The sequence below is a fragment of the Thunnus maccoyii genome, chromosome 6, assembly GCF_910596095.1.
Source record: "Thunnus maccoyii chromosome 6, fThuMac1.1, whole genome shotgun sequence".
Taxonomy (NCBI): Eukaryota; Metazoa; Chordata; class Actinopteri; order Scombriformes; family Scombridae; genus Thunnus; species Thunnus maccoyii.
Genome location: NC_056538.1, coordinates 29,689,229 through 29,700,716, shown reverse-complemented (window position 1 = coordinate 29,700,716; position 11,488 = coordinate 29,689,229). Strand labels below are relative to the sequence as shown.

Below are 11,488 nucleotides of genomic sequence, written 5' to 3'. Positions count from 1 at the left end.
CAACTCTGGATTCGAGGTCAGTTCTTCGCAAACACACACAAACATATGAGCTGCATATTGACATGTTGAAACTATTGGGCTTGTTTGCACAGCTATCCTTGTTAGGACATTGCATTGATTTCCTTAACAATACCTAATTCACACCTAACCCCTGACCTTAACCAAGACCTCAGAAATGATGTTTTGCCTCATTAGGACTGGGCTTTGGTCCCCATGAGGACTACTGGTCCTGACAAGGTCGGTGTTTATACCAGAAAAGGCCCAAATGAGGTAAAATGAGGTAACAAAAACATGGGTGCACACACACACAGGTTTACTTGAGTCACTTTTATTGTATTTACATAGATTAACATTAATTTCATGGAGACTTACCCAAACCCTAACCATAACTACTAATTACCTAACCCTGACCTTAACCACTGACCCAAAAATCTGCATTTTACCATTTAGGGATATGGCTTTGGTCCCCAATTGCACAAGCTGTCCCCAATTAACTGGTCTTAAGTCTGGTGTGTGTCCCTGAAAGTGACTTAAGTCAAACCCAAACTCTCTCTCTTAGACACACACACACACACAGTACAGAGAGCAAACACAGACATAATACTCCTTAACTGATTATTTAGAATTAAAAACAATGTTTATCAGTAAGTTGTGTTGGTAAACACAATACTTATACAAAGAATAAAACTTATATTTACATTACAGTCTTCTATATATTGCACTGCAGGACTTCATGTTGTTTGATAACAAAGTGTTCATTAATACAGACTGAATGAATATCTGTATTATTCCCAGTGAATAATGAGGTAAGTGGTAAATGGAGTTGCCTCATCTCTCACAGAGAAAGCTCGTTTGTTTCAGCTTTAGTTTTATGACTTCACGTTGACAGTATTTACCGGAAGCTGTAGTGTATTATCATGTCTGCAATGACGCTGACTTTACTAAAGTAATGTCTTGCAGTTGCAGACAGTGACCACCGGAGGGCGGTAAACACTTAATACACAGTGTACTGACATTTAGAATTGTGGGGGTTTAGCGTCCTCTAGTGGTTAAAACGGGGAACTGTAAACTAATTTAAAAAAGCGTCAACGCCGCCATGACAGCAGACGCTTCCGGTGAATACTTTCAAAATAAGGTTTAGCCAATATAAGAACCACAAACTAATAAAAGAGGTTGTAATTCACAGTGGTGGAAATTTACTAAGTACATTTATTCAAGTACTGTACTTAAGTACAATTTTGAGATACTTGTACTTTACTTGAGTATTTCTATTTGATGCTACTTTATACTTCCACTTCACTACATTTCAGAGGGAAATATTGTACTTTCTACTCCACTACATTTATTTGACAGCTTTAGTTACTTTCCAGATAAAGATTTGACACAATGGATGATATAACAAGCTTTTAAAATACAACACATTGTTAAAGATGAAACCAGTGGTTTCCAACCTTTTTGGCTTTTGACGTCTTACAAAAAGCAGTGTGTAGTCAGGGTCACATTTCAGATGTCTATGAGTTGTTAACAGCTCCACCAAATAGTGATTTTTCCCTCTAAACTTCTCACATGCTTTCATTTCAATGAATGTTCAAATGATCCAATATTTCACCAAAAATCAAAGATTAGAGAAAAAGTCCAAAAACTGAAAACAGATTTGTGTATCAGAACTTTGTTTTTTCTTCTTTCCTCTCCCATTAATCATTTCGCGACCCCTCAGATTTATCTGATGACCCTTTGGAGGGGCCTCGACCCCTTGGTTGGGAACCACCTCCAGCAGCTACAACAGTAACATGCTGCTCTAACACTGATGCTTCACTATTAATAATCTAATGATGTCATATATAATAATATATCAGTCAGAGGGACCAAAACACTACTTTTACTGCAATACTTTAACTACATCAAGCTCATAATACTTATGTACTTTTACTTAAGTAGGATTTTTCATGCAGGACTTTTACTTGTAATGAAGTATTTTTGTATTCCTGTATTGGTACTTTTACTGAAGTAAAGGATCTGAGTATTTCTTCCACCACTTACTGAGTTCCTAGATAACTGTGTGAATGGAGACTCATGTAATTCACTCTTCCGCCGGTGGAGGGCGGTGACCTCACACACCGAGGAACGTTCAAACACAAATATACCGTAGAAGAAGAACAATAGCAGTAGCATGTTTGCAGCATCGCACCACTCCAGTGTGTCTGGTGTTTTTTCATAAAACAGTCATCAGTAACTGTTTCAAAGTACCGAAAGTGACTGATAAGGAAGAGGAGAGGCTGCTACAAATTTTGCAAAAATGAAGTGAGTGTTTCTGTTGAGAAAGAAGAGCAAAAAACTTATGTTTGAACGACACCTAGCTGACATATTTAAGCTAATAGCATTCAGGTTATCTTTCATAAGTCAGAATCTTTGCGTTCATATAAATAACTTTGAATCATAAAGCTAGCGTCCACATTAGCTTAACTTCATACACATGTTTAATTCAAGAAATCCAGTTTGTTGTCATTTACACATATTATTTTATTCAAGGCTCAACATCGACGGTTTGTTGGTGTATTTTCCATATGACTACATCTATCCTGAGCAGTACTCCTACATGCTGGAGCTGAAGAGGACGCTGGATGCGAAGGTGGGTGGTGTTTATGCGTTTCTCAGTTTATTCTACAGGTTAATAATGAAGTAGATTAAAGGACAGGTTCACAGTGTTTCAAGCCTGTCTTAAACACCAGTCATGTGTCCACATGAACAGTGACAGAGGTTTTCCTCGCTGTAATCCTCCCTTCCTTCCTTATTTGTCTCTTAGTGACTGATGAATCTCAAGTCCTTGCTTTTTGTTCTTCACTGCATCATTTGTAGAACAGTCACAGTATTAACTTTGAGTGTGTGTGTTTTCAGGGTCATGGAGTCCTGGAGATGCCTTCAGGAACAGGGAAGACCATCTCCCTGCTGTCTCTCATCATTGCCTATCAAAAGGTGAGTTTAACTGTATGCTCAGACTTTCTGTGTGTTTTTAGCTATGGTCTACTGTGGCTTCCCACCAGAAAATGCCACATGAACACCTTAAATGAGTGAGGTTCTCTCTCTCTCTCAGGCCTTTCCTTTGGATGTGACCAAGCTAATATACTGCTCCAGAACAGTTCCAGAGATTGAGAAGGTGAGTCAAATAAAACTGTACTCAGCATAAAGTGTAATTCATAGTCCATATAAATTTAATCCCACTATCAACAATTCATCCTGTCAAACTACACGTAAGAAGAACATTCATAACAGTAGGAAGAAGCTGCTTTAGAAGTGATCAGAGTTAATATCGTACATCTGATCGTCTGTCTGATTAGGTCGTGGAGGAGCTCAGGAAGCTGATGGAGTTTTATTCCAAGGAAACCGGAGAGAGCAACAACTTCCTGGCTCTGGCCCTTTCCTCCAGGAAAAACCTCTGCATCCACCCCGAAGTAAGAGCACCTGATGTCTGCTGTGTGTGTCGCATTAGATGCACATGTGTTTTAAAAGCAAACATGTGTATTTAAAGAATTAATAAGTTGTAGTTTTCTGTTTGTGAATGAGAATTTGAATTGTTTTAAGTCCTGAAAGAGAAGAATGTACAAGATTTTTTGGGTAGTTGGCCCTGACTCACTGCAAGAGAGGAAAAGAGTGCAGCGTGGACGTTACTTTATCCAGGACAAATCAAGACCTGACATACAGTACAGTCGAAGCATGAACACACTAATAGTTACTACACTTTCTTTAAGATAAAGAAGCAGGCTTTCTGTTCTGTTTTGTTTACTTATGTAACAACTTTTTATTGAAAATTCTTTTAAAAAACAACAACACACAAATAAACACAGGAAAAAATGTTCAACTTCACATAAAAAACCCAACAAAAAAACCCACCAAACTATAATAAACCATCTTTAGGGTTGCCAACAGCAACCAGCTCTGTTCTCTATTCAATGTTTGCTTATTTGTCTAAAAGATTAAAGAACTGCTTGTCTCTCTTGGCTGTAACACGTATCCTCTGTTTATATCCAGGTGAGCTCTCTGCGCTTCGGTAAGGAAGTTGACGGAAAGTGTCACAGTCTGACGGCGTCGTACATTCGCGCACAACGACACAGCAACCCCAACCTGCCTATGTGTCGCTTCTATGAGGTAAGAAGTCGCCTGAATTCATTTATCAACTTAAGTGGAAGCACGAGAGGCAGGTTGAAGGAAAGTTTGTGCAAAAAATATTATGAATACCAGCACCAGATCACAGTTGTTATGATTAGTATGTCGTCCTGTTCTGTCACTGTTTGTGTGTTTTTATTTGGCACCTGCAGATAAAAAATAATCTTTAACGCTGATAAAAATCAAAGATTAGATCTATGTTTGTGTATATGGTCCTTTACAAATAAAATAAATAAATAACACATCAATATATTACATCTAACAATGTTGAGTGTCTGAGGGTGGAGTTATACATTTTGTTTTAAGTACGTTTCTTTGTACCTGAAGATGTAGAGGTGGTTGACTCAGAACCATAAACATCTGAATAATTAAATAAAATTCATTACAGCCTTATAACACATTTTAGCTTTAGTATGCTTATAATGATAAGCAAGCAGTGGTTTAAACCTTTTAACTTTTTTATTTTTGAGGATGTAGTTCGTGAAGTCGTGTTTAGTCTCTTGATACCAGACAATCATAGATCTCCGTCTGCTGGAGTCTGGGGATTTCTAAATGTACTAAGTGCCCCAGTATGAAGGATTCAGGTTTTTTTTTTTTTTTAAACTCTCTTGTTTCCACCCAGTTTTAATAAAGGAACGTGGGAGATTGTCCTCCGTCTCTATGAGTGAAACGTTTACAGACTGACCTGTGAGTCTAAGCAGGTAGTAGTGAGGTAGTATCTGATGAAGGGCAGCTCTATTGGACTGATAAAAACTTAATTACCCGCTACTCAACTTCCTTTAACTTTTTGAACTTTGGCATGACCTCATCTGTGACTTACTGGAATCTTTCTTATGTTTGCATAAAATTTGTGTGTATGACCAACATTTACCAGAGATAGCTCACTGCAGCAGTCTGTAGGATCATGGAAATAATGAAACTGATATCCATCCATCGTGTGACGCAGCGTTACCCTCCTGTGGCGACCTCTAACTAAACTAAAACAACCAATGAAAAGTACTCAGACGAGAGCTGGTATCTGGTTTCTGGTTGTCCTCTGAATGAACTCATGTTGCTATTCCAGGTGCAGCAGCTTGTGCCGTACTGAGGTCATGAAAACATCGGTGATAGAGTATGTTTGAAGATGGAGCTGTGACACTTCTGACTCTTAATAAAGCTCCGACTGACTGAGAAAAATAACATTAAATTGTCTGTTCACTCTAAAACCATCCTGCCAGGCGTAATCTGTTACACTTTCACTAACGTGGCTCATACGTTTCTAGTTATATGTTCAGGATTCTTTGCAAATTGTCTCTTTAATCCAGCCGTTTGTAACTTTATTAATCTTGCTATGTATTATTATCTGTCTGTCTGTCTGTCTGTCTGGCTGATACTCTTGTTTGCTTGAACTTCCCTCGTCGCTCTGGTTTGTGCCTGCAGGAGTTTGATGCGGTCGGCCGGCAGGTTCCTCTTCCCGCAGGCATCTACAACCTCGACGACCTGAAGGACTTTGGCAGGAGGAAAGGCTGGTGTCCTTACTATCTGGCACGCTACTCGGTACGTTCCTTCACAGACTTCTACAGACGTAAAACATGTAGCCTGGTGTGAAAAATGTTCTTCTAGTATTTTAGGAAAGGTTGTTTTATAATTAATTGATAGCATGACAGAAAAAATGCAATTTAGTAGAGAACGAGCTCCAGCACGTTAGAGATGCAAACACATGTTTCTCATCAAGAGGAAAGTTTGGTCACTGCTCTGTATTCTCATCTGAAAATAACCTGACAATACCGCTCTTACTCTTTAATGAGTAATGTTGTAATATTTCAAGCTGTTGCACAATGATTGGGAGTATCTCTTAATTTGTGCTCTTATCTCTTTGGTCTTTTTTTCCTGTCAGATCCTACATGCTAACATCGTGGTGTACAGCTACCACTACCTGCTGGACCCCAAGATAGCCGACCTGGTGTCCAAAGAACTGGCCAAGAGTTCTGTGGTGGTGTTTGATGAGGCTCATAATATAGGTGAGAAGATAAACTGAGTGTCACCTTAAGATTTAGTTTCATCATTAATATTTATTATCAAATTCTAGGTATCACAAAAATATGATAACATGAATTATTTTGCTTTTTCTCTCCCTGTTTCCTCCCCTTTCTCCTCAGACAACGTGTGTATCGACTCCATGAGTGTGAACATCACCAGACGAACGCTGGACCGATGCCAGAACAACGTGGACACGCTGCAGAACACCATACAGAAGTAAGAGCAGCAGCAGCAAGCGTGTTTGGACATAAAACTCATTAGGGTCTGTCATCAGTAGACAAGTGTGTCCTGCATCTGAAAATTGCCAACATACAGTACACTTAACCAACAGTTTTCAGCATCCGTCTATAATCTGCCTTGTAAGACAGACAGTCATCGATAAACACGAAGAGACTGAAGTTTATGTCCAAACACGACACAGTTATGACTCAATCTCAATATCAAAAATTAGTTCTTCTTGACAAGACTTATAAAAATGGTATTGCATATCTGTAAAAATAGATACTATCAATGATTTTGAGACCTGCGTTCCTTCCCCAAATTCAAAATAATATCACAACACTCATTTTTTTATGTTACAGTAAACTTAACGGCTTCTAAATAACTCGATTCAATTGCTTTATTAATTGAATTTCTCCTCTCAGCTCCTGAATGTGCATTTATTTTAATACTATAATACTGTATTAATTGATCCTTCTGATCTGTGACTTGTGTGAAAATAAAACCAACAAAGCGTCCGAGCGCCATTGAACCCTGTATTTCCATAAGTCATGGGATGTCCTCGTTATACCAGCGTGTTTCAGTGAGCTCTGATAAATCTCCACACATGGTGGTCTTACCTGGCACTGTTTGCAGTAACCAGAATCTGTCAGATGTTATGTGGGTATTGGGATGGGCCCCATATTTCAGAATGCATCTTATCAACTTCCTGTTGTTACCTCTTCCCCGCCTCACCTGCTGTCTGACAGGATAAAGGAGACAGATGCTGCTAAACTGAAGCAGGAGTACAGGCGACTGGTGGAAGGGTTGAAGGAAGCCAACGTTGCCAGGGAAACAGACGTCTACCTGGCAAATCCAGTGTTGCCAGATGAAATTCTTCAAGGTAAGACCATCAACAGGACTGGACATCATTTTAGTTTTATTCTTTCTTTTTTTCCAGAAGAGATGTTTCAGACAAACACAATACTTTTATTTTTTCCGTCTTGCTCCTGTCTCTCTCAGAGGCCGTCCCCGGCACCATTCGCACAGCAGAACACTTTGTTGGTTTCTTGAGGCGTTTCCTGGAGTATCTGAAGGCCCGTCTGAGAGTCCAACACGTCATACAGGAGAGCACCCCGCAGTTCCTCAAAGACATCTTCGACAAAGTCTGCATCGACCGCAAACCTCTCAGGTCGGTGTCGGCCTCGCTCGTTTCTTTAGCAGCATCCGGCTCACTCTGTCCGTTCCTCATTCGTTCTCTCATCTCACGTCTTTATTATCTTTCTTACTCAATAATTCACCTCTTTCATGCGCTCTCAGTCGCTCGCTCTCTCAGCTCATTTCCTCGTTTACCTTTGTGTCTCTCCAGGTTTTGTGCAGAGCGTTTGCAGTCGTTACTACGAACTCTGGAGATTGCTGACATCGCAGACTTCTCGGCCGTTACTCTCATCTCTAACTTTGCTACTTTGGTCAGCACCTACAGCCAAGGTACTAGATGACACTTAATGACTCTGCTTGCAGTATTTAAAGATGTACAGACACTGTTAACATATATATATATATATATATAAATATATTACTCTGGCAGATACTGTTGCAGTAAGGTGTGGGATAGAAGTCAGATTCTAGTCTGTGATACTGATTGTTGTGGTTGAAAGATTTTAGCTTTCGATATCTCCCAAATATTCAGTTTATGACTTTTTCTTTTGTTTTTACTGCTTCTGTTGTCTAAAAAGAATGGAAACGTTCTCATGATGGCTTTTTTTCATAGAGCAGCTCATTTGTTTCAACATATTTTGTAAAAAAAACAAATCCCAAAGGCATTTTTTTGTTTGTTTGTTTAAATGGTGTCGCTTTGAAAACCTCTCGGCTGTATTTTTTTTTAACTTTAACCTCATGAAGCACTTCTTTCTCTCTCTCTGTGTCCTTCTCCGTCTGTCAAGGTTTTACTATAATCATCGAGCCGTTTGATGACAGAACTCCAACTATTGCCAACCCTGTGCTGCACTTCAGGTGGGAGAAAATTGAGAAGTGTTTAAAATCAGGAAACATTACATGCTGACGATCGTCATTAGGCATTTCAGGTGGATCGAGGCTCTAATTGGTTGATGACAGGTTCCAGTAGATTGATCAGATATGTGAGATGATGCAGGACTAAACAGGTCAACATGTGACTTCGTTTTTTTGTCTTTGTTCCTCTTTCAGCTGCATGGATCCGTCTATAGCCATCAAACCTGTTTTTCAAAGATTTCAGTCGGTCATCATCACCTCGGGGGTGAGTTAGATACGACTCTGTCTCTTTCCTCTCTGCTCAGTTTAGTCCTGTAACTGGTACTGTTTTATTAGTGCTTGAGATTTTTTGCCTCAGTATGATGTCTATTTGTAACCCACATGTCTCAGACTGTGTGCAGAATGATGAAGACTGAGAGTAAAAATAGTTTTCTCAGGTTAACCTACTTGCATCGATTATACTGAACGCCTCCTTCAGCTGGAGACTTTCACTATCATTTTGCTTCTTGAAATATAATCATGCATCTTCTGTCATATGTTGTTTTACTGTGTGCCTCCTCTTTGTTAATTTGTTAACATTTATTTAATGCATTTAATGTATGAAGTCTTTGTTTCCTCAAACAAACGACACTGATAAACGAACGTCTGCTCTAATTCAGATTCTCTCTCGTCCTTCTGTTTGTCCTCCTCAGACTCTCTCTCCGCTGGACATCTATCCCCGAATCCTTGACTTCCGCCCCGTTACCATGGCGTCCTTCACCATGACGCTGGCTCGGACCTGCCTCTGTCCTCTGGTGTGTAAACACACTCGTTCACTTTGGTGGATTGTGAGAATAATTCTTGAACTAGACGAGGACTTTTTGAAACACCACAAACCTTTAATCACATTATGTCCACACTTAAAACTGTATTACTGAATTATTGGAGCCTATCAAACTCCTTTTTTTCTCCCCTGATTGCCTGTTTATGTCTTTTTCTCTTCTTCTGTTTGTTTTCATAGATTGTCGGCAGGGGAAACGACCAGGTGGCGCTCAGCTCAAAGTTTGAGACCAGAGAGGACTTTGGTTAGTAGTTGTTATTTATTAGGGCGTGACGCGTCCCAAACGCAGAATCAAATGATAAAATATTTGTTTAAAATTGCAGCTGGGACATAAATATACATCTATATGTATATATCTGTGTCTTTTTCAGCACATAATGTCTCAAAACAGACCAAACTTTCATTTCTTTTGATAACAGGATGACTTTTTTTTCTTTTTTCTTTTCCAGCTGTGATTCGTAACTATGGCAACCTACTTCTGGAGATGTCCGCCATTGTTCCTGACGGCATTGTGGCATTTTTCACCAGCTACGTCTACATGGAGAACATAGTTGCGTCTTGGTATGAACAGGTCAGACACAGCACACACACACACACCTGAGAGACTGTGATGTCTAATTTATCTTCTCACTTCTCGTTATTCTTAATAATTACAGTAAAATGGTGACGCTGATAATAATAAAACTGTCAATATTTGCATTATTGAAACAAAATAATAGTAGCAGCAGTCATGAGGTGTAAGTAGGTGTTTTGTTCTTAAAGAGCAGGATTGTTTTATTCATTTATTTTACTATTATTAATGTTTAATATCTTCATATATGGAAAAGAAGCACCGTTTTCTAATGGTGTATGTATAATGTGTGTGTCTGCAGGGAATCCTGGAGAATATTCAGAGAAACAAGCTGATCTTCATTGAGACTCCGGATGCTGCAGAAACCAGCATGGCCCTGGAGAAATACCAGGAGGTTAGAGAGTCGCCCGACATCTTACTTCACACTTATTATAATGAAACAAGTCACAAATATCTGTACAAAAAAAGGTTGTATTCAAAGATCATGTTGGTAAAAACAGATGACTCAGTGCTTATCATTTATTCCATTAAGCATTAGCAGCGTTGTAGAAAATAACAGCAGACTCATGGTGATGTTTTATCTTCCTGTTCTCCTGGTGGGTCTCAGACTTTTGACCTCTGACCTTTCCTGTCTGTGTCTTGTCTTCAGGCGTGTGAGAACGGCAGAGGAGCCATCCTGCTGTCTGTGGCCAGAGGGAAGGTGTCTGAGGGAATAGATTTCGGTAAATGATCAGATTCCTGCAGGTTACTGGAAAGACTTAACAGGAAACTTCCTTATATTTTATAGTCATATAAAATAAAGAATGAAAGCAATTCAACAGATTTCTTTATGGTTACATACGATGTAATGATGCAGCAAACATGTGGGTATGTTAAGTTTTTCAACATAATTATGAATCTTGTTGTGTTTTCTGTTCAGTGCACCACTTCGGCCGGGCAGTCATCATGTTTGGAGTCCCGTATGTTTACACACAGAGCCGCATCCTGAAGGTCAGAACCATCACTACGTCTTCATGTCAACATCTCGTTTTATATCATTCAGTTAAATAAATGAATTAATCAGTGCTGACATACATGCAACTAAATATCTGATATGGTAAACTGTAATGTTGGTTGTATTTTTCAGGCTCGTCTGGAGTACCTTCGGGATCAGTTCCAGATCAGAGAGAATGACTTCCTCACATTTGATGCTATGCGTCACGCGGCCCAGTGTGTGGGCAGAGCCATCAGAGGCAAGACGGACTACGGACTCATGATATTTGCTGACAAGGTGTGTGTGTGTTTGCTAATCGGCCCTACGTTTGTCTTCTGATCTCACTTTTTGTTGCACCACTACCAATTTTATTTATTATACAGTATTTCCAATAATACAAGATGCCTACAAACACATGACCCAGTTTCTCAGCATCACCCTGCTTCACAGTTACTCACATTCACTGCTGGTAGCATCCCTTTATTGCCTTGAGTAAAGATGAATCACTTCCTCCTCCTCTTCCTCCGCAGCGTTACGCCCGAGCAGACAAGCGTGGGAAGCTTCCTCGCTGGATCCAGGAGCACATCAACGACGGCAGTCTGAACCTCACCGTGGACGAGGCGGTCCAGCTCTCTAAGCACTTCCTGCGTCAGATGGCTCAGCCGTTCAGACAGGTACGACTCAAACCTGCCGAGCAGCACGCAAGTGTAAATCTGTGCTTCAGATTGTTCCTTTC

At 39.8% G+C, this 11,488-nt stretch overlaps 1 protein-coding gene across 1 annotated transcript in view; it reads left to right on the top strand.

The window, feature by feature from the left end:
• The first annotated feature begins 2,142 nt into the window (after positions 1–2,142).
• Positions 2,143–11,488, top strand: part of ercc2 (excision repair cross-complementation group 2) — a 10,891-nt gene continuing 1,545 nt past the window's right edge. Inside the window, exons 1-22 of the mRNA XM_042413654.1 lie at positions 2,143–2,301; positions 2,530–2,629; positions 2,896–2,973; positions 3,092–3,154; positions 3,336–3,449; positions 4,027–4,143; positions 5,581–5,697; positions 6,038–6,161; positions 6,300–6,396; positions 7,149–7,282; positions 7,402–7,570; positions 7,748–7,866; positions 8,322–8,391; positions 8,584–8,653; positions 9,081–9,182; positions 9,389–9,452; positions 9,658–9,779; positions 10,081–10,173; positions 10,429–10,501; positions 10,699–10,769; positions 10,906–11,049; positions 11,283–11,426. Of these exons, the coding sequence (XP_042269588.1) occupies positions 2,297–2,301; positions 2,530–2,629; positions 2,896–2,973; positions 3,092–3,154; positions 3,336–3,449; positions 4,027–4,143; positions 5,581–5,697; positions 6,038–6,161; positions 6,300–6,396; positions 7,149–7,282; positions 7,402–7,570; positions 7,748–7,866; positions 8,322–8,391; positions 8,584–8,653; positions 9,081–9,182; positions 9,389–9,452; positions 9,658–9,779; positions 10,081–10,173; positions 10,429–10,501; positions 10,699–10,769; positions 10,906–11,049; positions 11,283–11,426 (2,190 nt within the window). The 5' untranslated portion in view covers positions 2,143–2,296. The remainder of the gene's footprint in view (positions 2,302–2,529; positions 2,630–2,895; positions 2,974–3,091; positions 3,155–3,335; positions 3,450–4,026; positions 4,144–5,580; positions 5,698–6,037; positions 6,162–6,299; positions 6,397–7,148; positions 7,283–7,401; positions 7,571–7,747; positions 7,867–8,321; positions 8,392–8,583; positions 8,654–9,080; positions 9,183–9,388; positions 9,453–9,657; positions 9,780–10,080; positions 10,174–10,428; positions 10,502–10,698; positions 10,770–10,905; positions 11,050–11,282; positions 11,427–11,488) is intronic.